The sequence below is a fragment of the Myotis yumanensis genome, unplaced genomic scaffold (genome assembly GCF_028538775.1).
Source record: "Myotis yumanensis isolate MYYU_CA2020_CCGP unplaced genomic scaffold, mMyoYum1.0.hap1 SCAF_22, whole genome shotgun sequence".
NCBI classification, from domain to species: Eukaryota; Metazoa; Chordata; class Mammalia; order Chiroptera; family Vespertilionidae; genus Myotis; species Myotis yumanensis.
Genome location: NW_027223773.1, coordinates 9,500,385 through 9,521,865, shown reverse-complemented (window position 1 = coordinate 9,521,865; position 21,481 = coordinate 9,500,385). Strand labels below are relative to the sequence as shown.

Genomic DNA, 21,481 nt, shown 5'->3' with positions numbered 1-21,481 from the left:
TCTGCCTGGTTCTCGTGGATGTAAGTCACACCCGATCAGGAAAAGACTCAGGAAAGAGGTCAAATAACTCCCGCACCGAGTTCAAAGGAAACGAGAACAGAGCGCAGTGACATCCTGACAAACTCACATTATTAGGAATCTGTACTAACAGCCAAGGCTGTTCTTACGACAAATGGACTTATTTTCCCAGGGTTGTGAATTTTAGTATTTTTTGGCTCATGTATACCTTTTGGGTATGATGAAGGTACTAAAAGCCTTCCCCTCTAAGACACATAAATAAACAAACAAACAAACCAATGGAAACACTCCTACATAACAGACAGATTAACCAAAGAACATATATGCTTAGCCCATGGACACGGACAATAGTGTAGTGAAGGCCTGGAGGGTGGGGGGGAAGGCTGGGTGGAGGAGGCATAGTGGGCGGGATGAGGGACATCTGTAATAGTGTCAACAGTAAAAAGCATTAAAGGTGTACACGGATGTCCTAAAACTCATCCATGGCAGCCCTAGGGATGAAGGACTCCTCAATAAATATAATGACTCTTCTCCCTTTTCTACTCTCCTATTAATATAATATGATTACTGTGCTATGTGTCTTGACTTTGGTATTGGTATTTTTAGGTGGTGGTGACTCAGAGCATTACTTCATGCCCGTCTCAAGATCTTGGCATCTACAGGAGGAAAAATTACAGCACCTCTAATGGAAGAATAAGGCAGACACGCCGGATCTTATGAGATTGGATTGAGTGTCAAATGGCAACTGCCAAAGGGAAGCTCCCTTCCAGAACCCAGAGCGCACGACACGGTCGCCCGGGCCATTTGGGGCTGGCTGGGTTCCTGAGTTATTACAGCAAAATGAGACTTGAACAACTGCCTAATATTCCTGTATGCTCCCTAATATTATTAAGGATTGCGACTGAATGAATTTAAAAAATGTCCTTGAGTTCAATTTTACAGTTTAGAATTCTGACACCATTGGCAAATTTTTTTAGTATGGATTCTGTTGTCCCACTGAAAACAACAATAAATGTTTTTAGAAAATATTATTTAGGCAAGGTGGGCTTGACATGATATTTTCACCTGTCATAATAACTTTTTTTGTATCATACAGACTTTGTGTCCATACTTAGAGAATGAGAGAATAACCATTAAGGTAAAATGTGAATGGACTTAGAGATGAACGTGGAGGCATTAAATTCATGAACAGCTCTGCCATTGTATCTGCATTTGGAATCCTGTATGTAGCTCTCTGGCTACATATCGGATTTCATGAAAGTTCTATTTATTTCTGCTATAAAAATGATCAAAAAAGCAATCAGAAATAGAAAAAGGTAAAAAAAAGCTTCTAAAAGAAAAAATGTTAACACTTCCAAGTATGTCTTTTGTTTTCTGCATTTTTTTCCTTTTTTTTTCAATATATTTCATTGATTTTTTACAGAGAGGAAGGAAGAGGGATAGAGAGTCAGAAACATCGATGAGAGAAACATTGATCAGCTGCCTCCTGCACACTCCCCACTGGGGATGTGCCCGCAACCAAGGTACATGCCCTTGACCGGAATCGAACCTGGGACCTTTCAGTCCGCAGGCCGATGCTCTATCCACTGAGCCAAACCGGTTAGGGCTGTTTTCTGCATTTTTAAACTAGGTTTTTGCACATGGAAAATATGGACATACAGAGGCATGTAATAAAAAAAACTCTCCTCTCTCCCTATCCCACTCCTGGGACCAAAGGACACGTTAAAATGTTATTATTTCCTTTCTCCTTACTGTTGAATAATATTCCATTGAGTGAATATGCTACATTTTATTTATCCACTCATCAACTGACACTGGGTTATTCAACATTTTGACTATTATAGATAAAGGAGTTATGAATGTTCACAAGTAAGATTGTGTGACAATTTATGTTTTCATTTTATTTGCATATATACCCAGAAGCGATAGTGCTGGGTCATATGGTAACTCTGTATTTAATATGTTGAGGAATACCAGACTGCTTTCTGTCTGTAAAAGTGGATATGTTGTTACGTGCCCCCAGCAGTCTATGGGAACACCAATGACCTCCACAGACTCATTAATGCGTGTCATCTATCCTTTTAACAACAGCAATGCCAGTGAGTGTGAAGTGGTATCTCATTGCGGTTTTAATTTGCATTTCTCTGAAGACTAATAATGCTGGATATCTTTTCATGTGCTTATTGCCGTTTGTGTATCTTCCTTGGAGAATTATCTATTTAGATCCTTTAGCCATTTTTAATTGCATTGCCTTTTTATTATTGAGTTGTAAAGGTTCTTTATATATGCTGGAGACAAGTCTCACTGGATATATGCTTTGCAAATATTTTCTCCCATTCTTTAGGTTGAGGTAGGATATATTGACCCAGGTGAGTTAAAATCTATGCTCATGTAGGTCAGAAAATAATTTTTGTGATATTGTAATAAAAGTGCATAAAATTGTAAAAATGCACTGTGCTGTTAAGATAGAGAGAAGCTTGGAATATAAAATTCACAAGCACAACTATCATATGACCATTTGGACCTGGGTGTACATGACCTTTGTTAGACTGTCTTCTTTGGAATTGGGGAGGAAACTTGTTTTTGTTTTTGTTAACATCATTTATTAACATTAACTGTCCAATAATTCCCAGACATATATTCAATTTACTTTCCAGTTTACTTTGAACCCCCTAGTTTCCAATTTGTTTTGACATTTGTAAAAGTAAAAATAAAATGAGCCTTTCTTCTCTGCAAAGGACCTCCAGGCAGTCTGACAGTTCATGTCCGCATTAACAGTTGCACAGCAGCGCTCCTAAAGCGGCCATTTCATTTAGATGCAAACACACACAGGACATCCTGAGAAATACAGTCCTCGATTCTATGAGAAGATGATGTCCCATATTAGCTTTTTATTGATTGATTTTTAGAGGGAGAAGAAGGGAGAGAGGAACATTGACTTGCTGTTCCACTTACTGATGCACTCACTGGTTGATTCTTGTATGTGCCCGGACCAGGGACTGAACCTACAGCATTGGCATAGCAGGACAATGCTCTACTCATTGAGCTACCCCAGCCAGGGCCAAATTAGCTTTTGAAAAGGAGCAATCCTTTACTTCCATTCTGAGAACTCACCTGATCACACAGGAGGCTACCGTTTCGGGTGCCGGCTGCATCACACTCACAGGGCTGGCACCCATCCGTGGCTGAAGGATCTGCCCCAACTGGTCGGAAAAAGTGCTCCTTGCACAGCTCACAGTTCCGTCCTGCGGCAGGGAGAGGTGATGCGTTATGACTTCCAGTTCATTAAAATCAGCTGCATAATTCAGAATTAAAGACTGTATTCCTTGGAGGGAATTCTATAATTTTCGGGACGTCCATTTTAATGCACCTTTCATCTCTACCTGCCAATTTAGTGATCCGGAGCATATGAAACAATGAACCTGCTACAAACTGTGCTTTACTTCATTAAACTCCCATCTGCTATAAAATGCCACACCTCTAAAAAGCTGGCCTTTGGAAGGGCCCAGGCGTTTTGAAAGAGTTTCTTTCTAAACTTCAAACTTTTCTTTATTTCCAGGGCTAGGCATTTGACCTCAATCAAATATGAGAAATTTCTGTCTGTGTGGGAGAGGATAGCTGTCCAGTTAGAAGCAACTATGTACGGAGTATTAGAAATATTTTCCAGAACTAAATCTTGTCAAATAGGAGACTGCTCTAAATATCACTCATTATTCTATAGTTAACATAATTAAAAGCAAATGCTTCTGTTAGAGCTTATGGCCATTTTTTTCCATTGCAAATATCAATAGAAATCTATAAATATAAAAGGCTTATATGCAAAGTGTTCCCTCGGGAGTTCAACCGGGAGTTCAATTGCTCACTATGACGTTTGCTTACCACCAGGGGGCGGTGCGGAATGAAGGAAGGCCCTGGCCAGCCCCAATCGCAGGCCAAGTCTCGGGACCCTACCCGTGCAAGATTTTCGTGTACAGGGCCTCTAGTTCATTATATTTAGACATAGCAAACAAATTTCATTTTAAATATCAGAATAGTCTGACATTTTAGAAATATCAGGTAATTCCTATAGCTTACAATTTACTAATCAGAAGCTTCCCCTTATAAAAGAAAAACAAATCTAATCTACAGGTCAACTCTAAAGTAAATGTAAGTACAATACAGAACCACCAAAATAGAACTCAAGGCAATCAACTTCCCCTTTAAACATGTATTTTCCTTAAATACTGTCCAAATTGGCCCAATATTAGAAAACTAAGGAAATAATCAAGTGAAAATCCACATTCTGATGGACATTGGCTGTGGACTAATTAAACATTAAATGGTTTCATAGTATTTCTAGAATATTTACATTTACATATGCTGATGACTCTCAAATTTCTATCTCCAATCTGGAAATATCTCCTGTATTTGCCATTTAATGAATATTCATTAGGTGATTCCCATGTGCCAAACTCTATGCTGAGTGCTGAGGAAGGCGTAGTCATGAGCAATACAAACATCACACCGTCCTCACAGAGCTTTCCTGTAGACATGAGGGTAAGAGGAGTCTTACTGAATAATGACAGGAATGGACATTCATGAACAAACAGTCCTACACATAAGGTGCCACTGAAGTGTGCTGATGATAGGGATCTTTTCTGAGGCACCACAGAGAGCGGTCCTTAGGGAAGCAGCTTCAGAACTGAGCCCCACTGCCCCCAAAAGAATTCCTCTTGAAAACACGCAGTGAGCATGTCCAAATGAGACCTGCCACCCTCTCCCCAAGCCTGATCCACCTGTGTTTCCTGTCTCAATGGCTGACATCAATGTTGACCCTGTTGCTCACACTGGAATGTGAGGCAAGAGTCTTGACGCTCCTTCCTTCCCTAGGCCTTGCTTGGAAAGTGCTGCCACTTTCCTTCCTGAATTGTCTCCATCCACACCACCTCCATCCACTCCAGCATGCTCCTCACCTGGACAGACTGCAGCACCGGCTACCTGGTCTTCCCAAACCACACCTGATCCTGCCCATTCCACTCTCCACATTATCACCGCATAGGTCTTTTAAAAACACAAAACTTACCATGTTCCTTTCCTGTGTAAACCCCTTAAGGACACCTCATTGACCTCAGGATAGAAACCAAAATCTGTCATGATGTGTAGAGCCCTCTGAAATCTGGCCCCTGACTCCCTCCCTAGCGCCTCTTCTTACAATCAGCCATTTCCCATCTATCAGGTCTTCAAGGGTCTCCATGCTCCTCTCCTCTAGGACATTACACGACTGTTTTTCTTATTAGAAACCTTTGTTCGCTCTCAACCCCCCTTCCTCTCACTCCTTCACCTGGATAACTCCTACTGAACTTGCCCTACCTTGGCACCCATTAGACCAGCAGTAGCAATCGGTGGACCACTGACCACTGGTGGTCCATGAGGTCCGAAAGGTTGGTGACTGCTGCATTAGACCACTTTGTAACTGTTCCTTCAATGGTGAGCCTTTCCCACTATGTACTAATACACACAAAGACAGGATATTCTTTATCTTGTTCATCTTTATATTCCCAGCGCCTAGCCAAGTTCTTGTGTGACATTTTAGGCCATCCATAATTATCTAATAAATTCATTACCACTTCAGAATAGCACTCTTTCAAGCCCCTAAGACCAGTTACATTTTACATAGTCAGAGATTGCCTACTTCTGCTTTTAATATACTAGCTCTTTAAAATGCTGAATGGTTTTAGAACAAGACTTCGATAATCACCTCTGCATTTAATTAGCATTTACAAAGAGCATTCCCAGGTTCCCAGAGTCCATGCCAAATCTAAATTCATGTAAACATCTCCACCTGAGAATTCATACATAGTGGGAGATCAGGGTCACACAAGAAAACTTACTTAAAGAAGATAAGTACATATTCAAACTAGTCAGTCCTGAGTTATCCAAATATATTCATACTTTAATCAAATGTGGTGGTGGGGGCGGGGGGGCTTTTCCTGAATAGATACAGTCAAAGATTAGATTGCTATTTCTGAAAACTACTTCATGAGTTGCCATTATGAAGATTTGGTAAACCAGCCTTGGTTTTCAAACGTTAACAGCAGGAGAGCACTTTCTTAAACAAGAAAGCAATCACGTAATTTAAAGTAACATGGGCCTCACAGGCCAACTCGGCCTTAGTTGGGACGGTCATTTGCTAGTTACCTGTGGTGTTGTGCTCACAATCATCACAGACCCCTCCGCCCCCTCTGTGGTGCTCAGACGGAAAGGGGTCCTCTGAGATGTCGTAGTGGCAGCTTCGGGAATGGCCGTGGCACTGACAGGGCTTACAAGTGAAGGCGTGGACTTGGTCTCCTGGGCGGAAAGGCTTGTCGTTGTACAAAGGCAGGCAGCGATCGCACTAGGACCATAAAGTCACATCAGAACAATAGGTACCTATACAACTGAGATTGTTTTGTTTTTTATTTACATATCAGGCACTTTTACTAGACGGAATAAACTAATATCAAAGAGTGAAAAGCCAGTAACTGTTACATTTTGAAAAATGCTTTTTAATCAGAGATGAGCGTATGGCAGGCATGGCAGTGTGAAGGCAGCCCTGCGGACTGAAATCATGCAAAGCGATCTTCATAACCAATGTGAAAAGTGGTTGACTGTTCCGTGGCCATTACATTTTTTGGGTCAGAACATTAAAAACTTGACTTGCAGTGTCTGTTCCCACAGGTGAAGAGCCTGGAAGCCACCAGTCCATCCTAGCAAGTGAAACGCTAAATAGACAAAATGTCAACAACTGTTCTTGGATCCCTAAGGGGAGGGCACGAAACAAACAGCTCCTCTGAGACTGGAGAGGCAGACGGACGAAGACAGACAGTCCCGCCAGTAGAAGCCACATTACCAAGGGCTGCTTACAACGGCTCCTTACCCACACATCATGTCCATCTATCCATAAAAAAAAAAAAAAAAATCACGAGGCATACCAAAAGCAAAAATAATACAATAGGAAGAAACAGAGTCACCATCAAAATCCGGTATTGGGGGAGGAAGGGGATGTTGAAATTGTCAGACCAGGAATTTAAAATAACTATGACTAATATGCGAAGGGCTCTAATGGATGGAGCAGATAGCATGCAAGAACAGATGGACAATGGAAGAAGAGGTTTTAATTGTCCACAAAAGGAAGGCTAGCCTTTTTTAAAAATTTATTTCAGAGAGGAAGGGAGAGGGAGAGAGAGATGGAAACATCAGTGATGAGAGAAAAATCACTGGCTGGCTGCCTCCTGCACGCCCCCTAGTGGGGGTTGAGCCCAAAGCCTGGGCATGTGTCCTGACCGGGAACTGAACCATCATCTCCAGGTTCGTACACCTCCATGCTCAACCGGCCGGGCCAGGCTAGCCTTTTTGAGTAACAACTGTTTGGTAGTTCCCAAACCACCCCATTAAGTCAGTGGCAAATTCCTCTTTGATTCTAGACCCTAAAGAAGTCGGGATTTTGTCTTTGGAACGTTGCTGTAGTACTTAGTGCAGTCTGATTTACCATGACTTTCTGACAATGGCTTTTCAGTTCACAATCAGGATAAAGTCTTAAATGAGACTTTACTTTTTAGATCACGAGCATTAAAGCACAAATAATACTGTCTTCATACAAACAGCACAGGGAAGCTTTTGCTGGATTTGCTCCACTAGTTCGGGTAGGCAGCGTCCCAGGCTCAGACAGCCAGCAGTTGCTCTGGAGAAGACAAACTGCATCTGTAATCAGAGTGACAGGACCGCAGCTTCCATGTCACCACTTCCACCCACTTTTATTCGAGAAAGTGCAACCTGAATAATAAAAACACCATCATAGGGTGAGCAAGGTCATGGGGAGAATACTTTGAAATGAAAGGAAAAAACGGGCCTTGGGCATCGTCTTGAAGCAAAATTTTGCATTTGGCCCAAGTTTGTGATGGGATGAATAGAGTTTTTAAAAATCAGGAGTGAGATTAATTGCGTGGCTAATTGACCTGGGAAAGAGAATTTAATGAGCTCATTTCTCTCCTCCAAAGCCAGGAAGTCAGAAAGTGAGTTTGCATCTCTTGTTCCATTTGTCCAATTGGAACAGGTCTCCCCACACTTGGGACTTCCGAGCGATAATCAGACCCTAATGATATCTGATGGCTCCTGGGAAGGAAGTATGTGATAAGGCCGCCTCTGCTGTTGTCACTACAGATGACGAAAATTAACCAGAAATGAACATGGATCATAAATTGCTCCTTGCTCCACTTTATGGGCTATGTCCTCTAAATCAAATCATGGACCTGTACAGTTACATCACAGAATCTGCTATGAATAGTTATAAATAATCTATTGCATGGGGGCAGTCTTGTAAACTGCTGGTGTCACTGGAACTGGAGACCAACACCTCTATTGGATTTTGACCCCTTTCTCCCTCCTCCTTTTCCCTCCCTGGTCTTGTAACTTCCGGATTTTGAATGCAGAATATGCTCCAGACTTCATGTTGGTCACTATTGAAATATAATAGATTGTTCTAAGGTTATTTTGAGTACAAAAAATCATTAAGATATTGAATTAAGTGTTTTTATTTTAGAGGTGAAGAAACTGAGTTTCACAGAAGTGGACTTAAGGACTTGCTGGTTAATGATGTTGACTATATTAATTACTCTCTTTATTCCCCAGTTGCTAATCTAATAATCAAGTAGTAGACAATGTTTACTGAGGGCTTACCATGTGACACTCTGCCAAATGCTTGGTCTTTACAACAACCCTGTGAGTCAGGTATTATTACCTCCATGTTATAAATGAGAAAAGTAAGATTTAATAGGACAAAATTTATTATATAAGAATATAGGGATAGCATATCAAGGAAGATAAATTAGGATTGGGATACTATGACCCAAAGCCTAAGGGATTCAATAAAATAATCCATTTCAAATGCTCACTACAATGCCCAGCACATAGAAAATATACATTTCATGTTACTTTCCACAGATAGTGGCAGCACCAGTAATTGAACTAAGATGTCTGACTTCAAGCCTAATCTCTAACTTTTGATTATATAAAATAAATTTGATTTACAAATGATGACTGGTGAGAGAAAGCTTAAAGAGGTCAATTCCTTCACTTAAAAATCTTTCTGGTCTAAGACCCAGAGTTGATAATATTCTAATGATTGCTCCATCTTCCTTTTAGAAATTGAGTTTCATTTTACATTTGAAAGTGTTTTATGCAAATCATAGAATAACAGCCAATTATGAAATCTTTATATAAACATTACTGTTTATTAATTATTCCCTTTGTACCCCCTCTTTACATTTCCTCAAGAATGATTTTTTTGAATATTAATGACATCATGTGAATTTTCAGTTAACAGTATAGCAACTGTCTATTAAGCTCCTACAGTGTGGATGACACAGAAAGCATACAAGTCAATAACTTGCATTTTATGGAAGATACATGTAAGTAAATTAATTATTTCAGTACAAAGTGATAGGATTGAGGTCTAGGTATTAATAGAGTGTTTGCGAGTGGAGAAGAGGGGTACCTATCCCAGCCAAAGAGTTGATTAGCTGTGTGTTCCCAAAAGATCTATTTCTACTAAGTTTATTTAGTTTGTTGACATATAAGATTTTTTTTATAACAGTGAGGAAAAGAATAGAAGTTAAATGCCCCACAGGGAATGGTTTGAAAATGCCGTATCTTCAAATGAATATCATACAATCATATCTATATATATAAAAGCCTAAGCAACCAAACGACCAGTCAGTTGCTATGACACACACTGACCAGCAGGGGGGCAGATGCTCAACACAGCAGCTGCTCCCTGGTGGTCAGTGTGCTCCCACAGGGGGAGCACCACTCAGTGAGCTTACTGAGCAGAGGCGGCAGCAGGCACAGTGGGGCCGGGATGAATGGGAGCGGCGCCTAGCCTGGGCTCGGGCTCTTCCCCCGGCCATCTGCCATTTTGCACACTACTACATCCCTCGGGGGATGTTGGACTCCCGGTTTCAGCCCAACATCCACTGAGGGGTCCCGGATTGTGAGAGGGCACAGGCCAGACTGAGGGACCCCGCCAGTGCACAAATCCGTGCACCGGACCTCTAGTGTAAATATAAATGTAGAAAGATAGCCATAATGTAGTTTGAATTTAAAAACCATGTTATATTGATATGTAGAGTATAATCCTGTTTTCCAGATAAAGGCAGATTCATCTATGGATATGGATACAGAGCTACAACTTTAAGAAGATAGAGACAGATGATACAGGTTTACTTAGGATAACAACAATAAAAGATCTAAAGGATATAAACTAAAGAGTATTTGCCGAGATTATCTATGGGTGGTAGAGTTACAGATGACTTTTACTTTTTGTAACTTTATTTTTTCTGCAGTACGCATTTATTACTAATGTATTAAAAATTGAGAGCAAATGAAATGCAATTGCATGGACAGTTATGAGAAGTCTATACATCATTTTCATCATGTGCATGTGGCATTTCCCTAAGAAAACTAAGAAAATTAAAATGTTTTTTTTAAATTATATACATATGTAGTAAGATACTACAGAGAAAATGGCTCTCTTTGGGGGCAAAATGTAGGAAGAGGGCTTATGAATTACCATTAAACAGAATATGATTTTTAAAAGATAAAACATTTTCTTATGTTTATATAGACAAGCAAGGATTCTGAGGAATGACAGACTACATTTGTTATAAAATTTGACTTAAAACATATAGAACTAAATGACACAGTGCTTTTTATCTAAAGGATGATACCAGGTTATTATCATTTTGTGTAGTTTACAAAGACTATAAAAGAGAAGGAATACTTAGTAGTCTATTCTTTGATTATAAAATTAATGAAATTTAGCATAATACTCTTTAGGTCCATCCATGCTGTCACAAATAAAATCAACCAATCAGAGAAAGACAAGTATCATACGACCTCACTTATATGTAAATCTAAAGAACAAAATAAACTAACAAACAAAATAAAAACAGAATCATAGACACAGAGCACAGACTGACAGTTGTCAGAGGGGAGGGGTTGGGGGGCTGGGTGAAAAAGGTGAAGGAATTAAGCCAAAAAAATGTTCATAGGCACAGACAACAGTATGATGATTATAAGAGGGGAGAGGGTGGGGACAAGTAGAGCGGGTAAAGCAGGGATAAATGGTGACATAAGGAGATTTAACTTGGGGTGGTGAGCACATAATACAATATACAGATGAGGTGTTATAGAATTGTACACCTGAAACCTATATAATGTTATTAATCAATGTCACACCAATAAATTCAATAATTTTTTTTAAAAAAATCTCATCCATCTGACTATATTAGAAAGGTAATTTATGATTGTTCCTCCAAAAAATAATGAAATATGTTTTTGGTCTCATAAGTTTGTTTTTTTTACTTCTTTTAGATAACACAAGAAGAACCATGACAAAATGAAGGACATATGAGTAAGTTTTGGGTAAATTATGATTTTTTAAAATGATAAACACGAGAAATACTTTTTCGAATTCTCACAATTTTCCCTACTCTACCAATGATTTTAAAGTTTCAGCTAAAATCTAGAAATATATGTACCTTATATTTATGCTATTTATGAACCAGACGGTTTTCTACTTAATGTTTTCCCAATGTTCAATTAATCATTTGTCACTTTCAATTATGTTTCAGTTTTTTCTGTACTAACTGGACCCCCTCCCCCGCCCCTATATGTCTCTGGATGCTCAAATTACAGGATTAGATCATAGCTATATCAGGGTTGAAGACTTTATCACTGATTCATTACTGCTATCACTATGATAGCTTTTTAAAGGCGGCTAATCCACTCCACTAAGTTGCAGCCAAATACTTGGACGTATTCAGGAAGGAAAATTATAGAATCTAGAAGACACTGATGACATTTATTTTATTACATTATTGTCTAACAGTACACCAGGTGATTTCTCTTTCCTGAATTATTAAACTGTAATACACTATTCCTTTGTTACTCTTGCAGACTAGCAAACACAATCTAGCGAAGATAATCCAGGGGTTTCTATCTTGATCCCTTATTTCTTAATACCTTCAAACTTACAGAGAAAGTGCCAACTTACATCTAAAAATTTTAAAGAAATGTATAGCAGTGCCTCATCTATTCAGTCAGGTATCCAGCAATCTTGAATGTCAATGATGTGTCTTTGAAAGAAAGGATAGGAAAACGTTCTCTCAGCCAGACACATGAAGTCCCTGGGAAAGTGGGGGCAGGGGGGAGATCTTCCTGCAAGCTACTCACCTAGGAGCTCAACGGACTCAAGGAAGCAACAGACTCAATGCCCTTTGAAAGGTCAAGTGTATAATGAGGACCATGAGTCATCAAAAACAATTTGGCTTCATCACACATAAATTAAAAAACGAACAATCCAGTTTTGAACGACTTAAAAAAATGGATTAAACTATTTTAAATATTCATTTTAAAGAGTTTATCTGGAAACTTTACAAGCAGCTAATGCCAGAGACATAGAAGCACGGAACAGACTGTGGAATCTCTGACACATCCTCTGTATATCGCATTGTGTTTACCATCCAAGCACAATTTCCATTATTGTATATTTAGACCCTTCCCTCCCCCCGCCAATTAAGCTTTACTATCCCCTCCGCCCCCTTTCCCTCTGGTAACCACCACACTGTGGTCTCTGTCTATGAGAGTCTGTTTGTCTTATTTGTTCATTTCTTGCTCTCAGTTTTATATCCCACATGAGTGAAACCATATGTTTTCTTTACTTTTTCTGTCTGACTTATTTCACTTAGCATAATATTCCCAAGGCCCATCCATGTTGTTGGGAAGGAAGTATTTCATCCCTTCTTATGGCTGAGTAGTATTTCATTGTATGCATGTACCACATCTTCTTTAACCAATCACCTATACAGTGTTTAAGTCACTGAAAGTTACACAGACTATTTAATGGTTCATTTACTTATCAGTTGTCCTTATTAGACTCAAGCAAAGAAACAAAAATGAAAGAAAATTATTTCTCTTTCTGCCCTTAACAGAAAAATGCCCATAGGTGTCTCTACAGCAGTGCTATCCATGCCGTATGAATACCTAAAATACATGGTTTCAGGTCTGTGTGCTTCCTACTTATTGGCCTAACTAAATCTTTCCAATAATCTATGATGTAGGAGTTGCTATTACCTCCATCTGACAGATGAGAAAACTCAGGAAAAGAAATTGAAAAATTTTCTAAAGTCACCCACTAGAATGTCAAATATTATAAACTAGAGTGTAAAAATGAATAAGGACAGCCATGTGCATTTGCTATTCACTGCGAGAGTCCCACTGCCTAGAAGCAGCCCTAACACATAAGTAGGCACTCAATTTACAGAGAAAGCCATCACTCCTAACCACCTTGCTGCTGTACTGGCTCAGGGGTAAAAACATCTCAGGAAGGGAGGTGTTGACCCGAGAGCCCTGGAATGTGGAATTCACCCCCTCCTCTCCCCTCCCCTGCTGGAACATTCAGAGACAAGTAGGCAGTCCCTGCCTCTGTGGAGAGGAGAGGAAAGCAATCGGTTTCCAAGTGGGAGACTGTAAAATGCTTACTTTTCAGAGACCGCTATAGCACTACTTGCTGAGCTAAAAGAGGTAATTTGTTCAACTATTCCCAAGTGGCCTAAATGAATTAGAGATCTTCTGAAAGTCTGCAAATTGCTCCTTTCTCATCAGTGGCTGCCAGACCAGTGTGCTGGAAATTGTAAGAACCTAAATCTCTAATAATAATAATAATTGTCCTCAGGCTCTATTCGCAAGCTTCCCCTTTCCTTTGGATGTAGCAGTTCGATTGTTATTCAAATGATGCCACTTTAGTGTCATTTGTTTTGTGTTCTAGGTGGACAAAATCATCTTTATAAACATAAACACTTCACAGTACTCAGGGAACTATTTTTTCCCAATAGAAGTTTCCCTATGTGGCTCAACTGTTCCAATCGCAAAGGCATTGTAAGACAAATTTGATGATTTATTATCAATGATAGATTGTGTGTGCGGTGGGGAGGGAGGTGGAAGTAAAACTTCCAACAGCAAAGAGAATCTAGACAGAAAATTACTCAGTGCTTTGCACACGATAGTTGATCAATATACATTTGATGAATGCATGAATGAATGACCTAATAGAGTGTTTACATTTATGACATGTTACAGGCCTGTACCTTCATGTGTCTGGCATTTAACTGAACAGTAACATTAAAGATTTAAAGGTAAGTGCAATATTTTCCTGCAGATTTTTACCTATGGGTTGCCATGTAATCTCAATTAGCAAATGCAAAACAATTACCAGGCTTCACCATTGAGAAGACAGAAAATGCTCCTGTATTTATCCTTCAATAACATATCCCTTTCTCAGTAATTATCTTTCCTCTGGCGAGACATTCTCTTATGATTAAAGTGTCTGCAGAAAATATGTACTCAACCTGCTCTCTAGGTGCTGAAATGAAGAGTATAAATTAAATAACTACTAATACTATTGGGCAATGCTGACCAGATATTGGTGGCAATACAATGACCATACATAGCCTGTCTGACTTTCAACTATAATATGTGGTGGCTACTTTTAGGTGGGGAAACTTTTTTTTCTGCCAAGGGCCATTTGGATATTTACTACACTATTCACGGGCCACACAAAACTATCAACTTAAAAATTAGCCTGCTATATCTGGCCAAACATTTAATTAACTCACCTCTAATGCCTTGGCAGGGCCAGACCAAGTGATTTTGCGGGCCTTCTATGGTCCACGCACTGGCTGTACCTTGCCCATCCCTGCTGTACAGTGGAGGACTGGAAAAATACCCAATAAAACAAATTTTAATAACGTGAAAAAAGTCTACATCTGGGAAAAGAGACTGCGAGCAGAATTATTTGGACAACTTCAGTTTCACACACTGTCTCTATATTTATAAAAAGCTAATATGGTAAGTGTCTGACTGTCTGACTGGTTGCTATGATGCACACTGACCACCAGGGGGAAGACGCTCAAAGCAGGAGCTGCCCTCTGGTGGTCAGTGCACTCCCACATCCAACCTCCCGCTGCTGGCCAGCCAGCGGAGTTGGTGTCTGTTCCTTCCGTGCCTGGTTCGGCGATGGTCACCTCCTCTCCCAACCCTGCCAGGGCCTTCAGGCCCCAGAATGAGATAGGAAAGTGGGGGTGGGTGGTGGCAGATGCAGCCCCTTTCCCAGGGGAGCTGAGGACCAGCTTCCTCCTCAGGGCCAGTGGCCAACCTCCTGCGCCCTGTCCCTTCCTCTGGCCGGCAGGTCCCTGATTAGCCCAGACCTGATTGGCCCTGATCACTGGCCAGGCTTAGGGACCCCACCCGTGTATGAATCATGCACTGGTCCTCTAGTATCAATAGAACTGATAATCTATGTACTTTTCAGCATGGGGATCCTGACAGACCATCCATGTCTAGATATTGAATGAGATGGGACCATGTGTGTGATGGGCGCTGGGATCTTATTCGTTTTGGAAGCACCTGCCAGTGCTTCCATCCCAGGAGAGAACTTCCCTGACTCCGGCTCCTCTGCCCTCGCCTTGAAGCCTGTCAATGTAGCTCCTCCCACAAGTGCAAGGTGCTTTCGGAGCTGCTGCCTCTGCACTAGGGCTCACAGGTGAGTCTGTGAGCAAGTGAGTCATGCATGGGCCCCTCAAAAGGAGGTCCTAGGTCTCCAGCAGCCCCCCATCCCACTCAGATACAATCTCCACTGGTTGTCACAGCCAGATGTGATGGGGACTCCTGCTCCCGGCACTGGTGTCCCAGGCTGTGGACCTGTGTGGGGCTGAGACTCCTCGCTCCTAAGGCGAGACCCTATAACTGGGTTATGCTTCCTGCTTCTTAATCACCACACCATGGGGGTGGGACCTGCCCGTCCCACATCTTCACCCTCCTGCCAGTCTCCACATGACTTCTTTTCTATATCCTTGGTCATAGGACTTCTCTTCAGCTGGTCTTCAGGTTGTTCTTAATAATGAGTATTCTATAATTTAGCTGTAATTTTGATGTGGCTGTAGGAGGAGGTGAGCACAGTGTTTACCTACAAGCCATCTTCACCTGAATACCCATAACACTATTTTATACTGGAAATTGTACCTAGTGTTTGACTTGAGTACTCCATTAATGAATTTTAAAAATCCGTGCATGAGTATAGCTACACTTAAATTTTTCTTTTAATATTAAAAGTGTCAATGATATTTATATTATCTGTTAACTACAAATTATGGGCATGCATAATATGTTTGCACTATAGTCATCTCCATGTTCTACAGTAATACATGTCTTCCAGGGAATCTTTTTTGATTTTCACAAATGGAAGTCCTTCAATATTTTCAAATACTTGCATCTGTAATCAGGATGTTATGGCTGTACACAGAGAAGGCATTTCATGAGTATTTGTTGAATAAAGCTAGCAAATGATCAGTCCTCACGTGAGACTATAAAGACACATTGTAATGCAGCCGCCTCCATCCATCTTGGATGAATACTAAACATAGATATGTGCCTGATAGATTAATAAATCTTATTGTATACATATGTGTATACACACATATACACACTTATAAATCTCACATCTTCTTCATCCATTTATTTCCATTTATCAACTGAAATCTAGGTTGCTTCCATATCTTGGCTATTATAAATTATGTTGCAATGAACATAGGGATTCATATAGCTTTGCAAATTAGTGTATTTGTTTTCTTTGGATATATATCCAGAAGTAGAATTGCTTCTATGTCTTATGACAGCTTTATTTTAAAGTTTTTGAGGAATCTCTATACTGTTTTCCATAGTGGCTGAACCAATTTACAATCTTACCAAGAGTGTGTGAAAATTCCCTTTTCTCTACATCCTTATCAGCATTTGCTATTTGATTTTTTGATGATAGCTACTCTGACAGGTGTGAAGTGATATCTCATAATAGTTTTTATTTGCATTTCTCTGATGGATGTCAAGTGTCTACTGCCTATGTTTTCTTATAGAAGTTTCATGGTATCAGGTCTTCAATGTAAGTCCTTAACCCATTTTTACTTTGTTTTTATATGTGGGGAAAGACAGTGGTCCAATTTCTTCTTTTTTTCTTAGTTTCGCATTCATCTGTCCAGTTTTTCCAACACCATCATTTCAGACTCTCCTTTATCCCATTGTCTATCTTTGCCTTTATTATCATAGATTAATTGACCATATAATTGAGGGCTCTCCATTTTATTCCATTGATCTACATATATCTGTTTTTATGCCAATACCAGACTATTTTGAATACTGTAGCTTTGTAGTTTACTCTGAAATACGGGAGTGTGATACCTCCCACTTTGTTCTTTCTCTTTGACTACTGGGTTTTTTGGTAGATGGAGGGTCATAATAATTTTAGGAGTGAGTGTCCTTGTTCTGAGAAGAATGTCACTGGTATTTAATAGAGATTGCATTGAATCTGTATATTGCTTTAGGTAGTGAGAACATTTTAACAGTATTAATCCTTCCGACACACAAGGATGGTATATCCTTCCATCTGTATCCTTTTCAATGTCTTTCTTTAATGTCTTATAGGTTTCTGAGTATAGGCATTTCACCTCTTTGGTTAAATTTATTCCTAGGAATTATATGCTTTTACTGATACTAGCTACAAATAAAATATTCTAGAGGTATTGGTTATTTCTTTCTGCACTTCAAAGGTAATATTTCACTGTCTTCTGCCTTCCGTTGTAACTTGAGAAATCTAATATCACAATTTCTTAAACATTTGTGTCTATAAATCATTTAACTTTTTCTCTCTGGCTATTGTTAGGATCTACTCTTGGTCTTTGGTGACCAGCAGAATTATTATATCTTACCTATGTATGTGTTTATTTTTTCTCAGTCTACTTAGAATTCCAAGAACCATGCCATTCCTCAACTTTGGAAAATCCTTTACCCTTATCCCTTCAAATTCATTTTTTCTTTTTTTCCTGTTTTCATCATCTATATTTGCTACTTCTATGAATCTGTCTCAATATACCCCATGCTCTTAACCTTTTTTTATTTTTAACTTACATTTTAAATGCATTTATGCACATATCTATCTCAAGGAAATTACTAGTGCAAGTGTTTTTCAAAGATTAAAAATATCACCATGTGTCAGAGAGTAAATGAAATGCTTGACCTTGACTCACTAAATGTACAACTAATGTAGAATCTATAATATGAACTGCTTGAATGATAGTTAATAAAAATGAATTCATCAGTATTATAAAAATTATAACACAAAATGAAATATATTGAGAGTATAATCTTTCTGTGAGCAAAGAGAAAACATCAGTGGTGGAGTTTGATGTGTAGTAAAAATATGACACAAGTTAGTCATGATGACTCATATTTTCAGACTTTTGTGATCTAAAGGAACATACTTTTTAAAATAACAGGAAATATTCATTTGCATAATAAGCATTATAGAGTGTGATGTTTCACCATCAAATTACTGAATGGAAGGAAGGCTTATTATATAAAATGTTTTAAGTTGGCTCTGCTATTTATAATACTGAGATTCATATTGATAGTTTGATTGTAGTTAATTCATAAAAGCCATGATCAATGTTATAAGAGGGTCACAAATCAGAGCCAAAGAATAAGAGGAGTATTCATGGTTCCTAATGAATTGCTCTGTGAACGCTTGGCCACCCTTGCAGGTAATGATGTCACAAAATGATGAAAGAATAGCTAAGGAGCCAACAAAGTGCCAGTGCTTGGCGGAGGTACCGGTCATTGCGTCACTCCTGGCCTGGAGCCTCAGAAAGGTGAACGCAGCCATTAAAATAAAATGAAAATCCTAAGGATGCAAGTTTCAACTTGTAATACTTTTCTTTTTTTATTGATTTTTTTAAAGAGAGGAAGAAAGAAGGATAGAGAGTTAGAAACATCGATGAGAGAGAAACATCGATCAGCTGCCTCCTGCACACTCCCTGCTGGGGATGTGCCCACAACCAAGGTATATTCCCTTGACCAGAATCGAGCCTGGGACCCTTGAGTCCGCAGTCTGACGCTCTATCCACTGAGCCAAACCGGTTAGGGCATGCAACACTTTTCTTAAAGCTAGAGTCTATCAACACTGGAACTCTTAGAACAGATCAATAAAGTATTAGTGAAAAGAGTAGGCATAGCCTCCACCAGTTTGCTCACTGGATAGCGTATCGGCCCATGGACTGAAGGGTCCTGGGTTTGATATACCGGTCAGGGGCACACACCTGAGTTTCCGGCTTGAATCCAGCCCTGGTTGGGATGCATGTGGGAGGCAACCAGTCAATGTGTGTCTTTTCTCACATCGATGTTTCTCTCTGTCTCTCCCTCTCTGTCTCTCCCTCTCCCTTCCACTCTCTCTGAAAATAAATGGAAAAAAATCCTTGGGTGAGGATTAACCAAAAGAAAAAAAAAAATAGAAAAGGCCTATTGTAGATACACAACCATGTTAGTTGACATATACGACACACACCCAAGCTTCCACTTCCTAGGCTGTGGTCTGTATCTATGAACTTCACACATGCTTTTGGAAAGTGATGATGGACTTTCTGAGCAAGTGGACCAGAGGTACTGTATTGCAATAAAGCTACTGGCACAACTAGTTAGGAAATGATCTAAAAAAGAGCTAGGAAGGTAGAGTGGAGAGATTTAGAAGCCAATGTACCAGAGACCTCGTCTTCAAAATTAAAACAAAAAAACCCCATGGACCACCGATTTGTGACATAACCTTTAGGAACAATTGAAGAATGCTTCATACAGAAAATTCCCTAGAATGGCTCCGTACATGAACTTGCTCCTGAATTCATCATTCCACTGCTTTCTCCCAACTTCATTCATTTTCACTCCTGCTAAAATCACTTTCTCACAGGCCTGACAATTGCCGAGAACTGGCATATTCTCAAGGCTTACGTGTTCGTCTGTTTGCCAAATGGCTGTAATGTAATTCACAAAAGCCCTGTTTATTGAGTAATATTATTAATGGTTAGCATAATACTGTGAAATTGAAGACATTCTTTTTGGATTATGTCCAGATCTTTAAAAAGAACATTGGTTCCAATAGGAAATGAATGGCTTATCTTAAAACATTATTTTAAAAGGAAGGACAATGTGTAAAGCACTTGAGTAAGTATATTTTCAAACTATTGCAAGACAACTTTTTCAGATACATTGAGTCCCACATGTATTAAAACACTTTGAATGATAACAAAAAGAGAATGCCATGCTTATGAATATTTTATAAAATCATTTTTCATTTTCAACACCTTGTTGAAAATATAGGACTGAGAAATCACTCAACGTAACAGTCTATTGACTTTTTCCCTTCAGCTGCATTTGCCAAATTTTGCTAAAGTGGAAGCTATTTGTTGCTTTTATATTTATGGCTAAATTCATAAATTATCAAAAGGTGTCAAACAGGAAAATAACAAAAAAAGTCAACTTTTTGTTTTCAAACGCCACTTTATGTCTAAATAAGAAGCATTAAAATGTATTCCCCACCTAAATTACGGTTAATTATTGCACTAGTTCATAATCTAACAGTCACCACCTGAGACCAAGTGTGAAAGTCCCAACGTGACTTCTGTAACCAATCCGGAGTTGGGATTCATTTAACGGCTCTATTTTTAAGGGGAAGCATGAAATCATCCAAGAATCATAAAATATTAATCACTTCAATGTGAGAAATTCAAGAGAGAGAAAAGAGGAAACATGGATGGGGCACCAAGAGGGAGAAAGAGGAGAGTGGGGTTTGGAGGTGGGTGGGAACTAACTAGTCAAAATAAAACAGGAGAAGCGCAGAAAACAAAGTATCTTATCAAACCACGAGCCAGTTTTAAATTTCATTTTAAATTACAGTTAGCATACAATGTTATTTAGACATATAACTTAGGAAGCGATCATCCCAATAAATCTAGTACTCATTGACACTATGCATAGTTATTACTATTTTACTGATATTCCCTATGCTTATTACTTTATACCCTGTGACTATTTTTATAACTGGCAATTTGTACTTTTAATCCCTTCTTTTTTACCCATTCCTCCCAACTCCCTTCCAATCTGGCAACCATCAATTTATTCTCTGTATCTATGAGTTCGTTTCTGTTAGGTTTGCTCATTTATCTTGTTTTTGAGATTTCAAAGAGAAGTGAAATCATGTAATATCTGTCTATCTCTGTCTGATTTATTTCCCTTAGCGTAATACCCTCTAGGTCTATCCATGTTGTCACAAATGGCAACCAGTGCTTTATTCATTCATCCGCCAAAGGACACCTAGGTCATGTTCATATGTTGGCTATTGCAAACAATGCTGCAATAGACACGGGGGTGCACTTATCTCTTCAAAACAGTGTTTTGTCCGTCTTCAGATAAATATCCAGAACTGAATTTGCTGAGTCATATGGTAGTTCTATTTTTAATTTTTTGAGAAACCTAGACAGTTTTTTTCATAGTTGTTCTATGAATTAGGATAATG

The 21,481-nt window shown here is 39.2% G+C and overlaps 1 protein-coding gene across 1 annotated transcript in view; it reads right to left on the bottom strand.

Moving 5' to 3' along the window:
- Positions 1 to 21,481, bottom strand: part of USH2A (usherin) — a 398,687-nt gene that overhangs the window by 342,113 nt on the left and 35,093 nt on the right. The window contains 2 exon segments of the mRNA XM_070401429.1: positions 3,133 to 3,263; positions 6,196 to 6,391. Of these exon segments, the coding sequence (XP_070257530.1) occupies positions 3,133 to 3,263; positions 6,196 to 6,391 (327 nt within the window).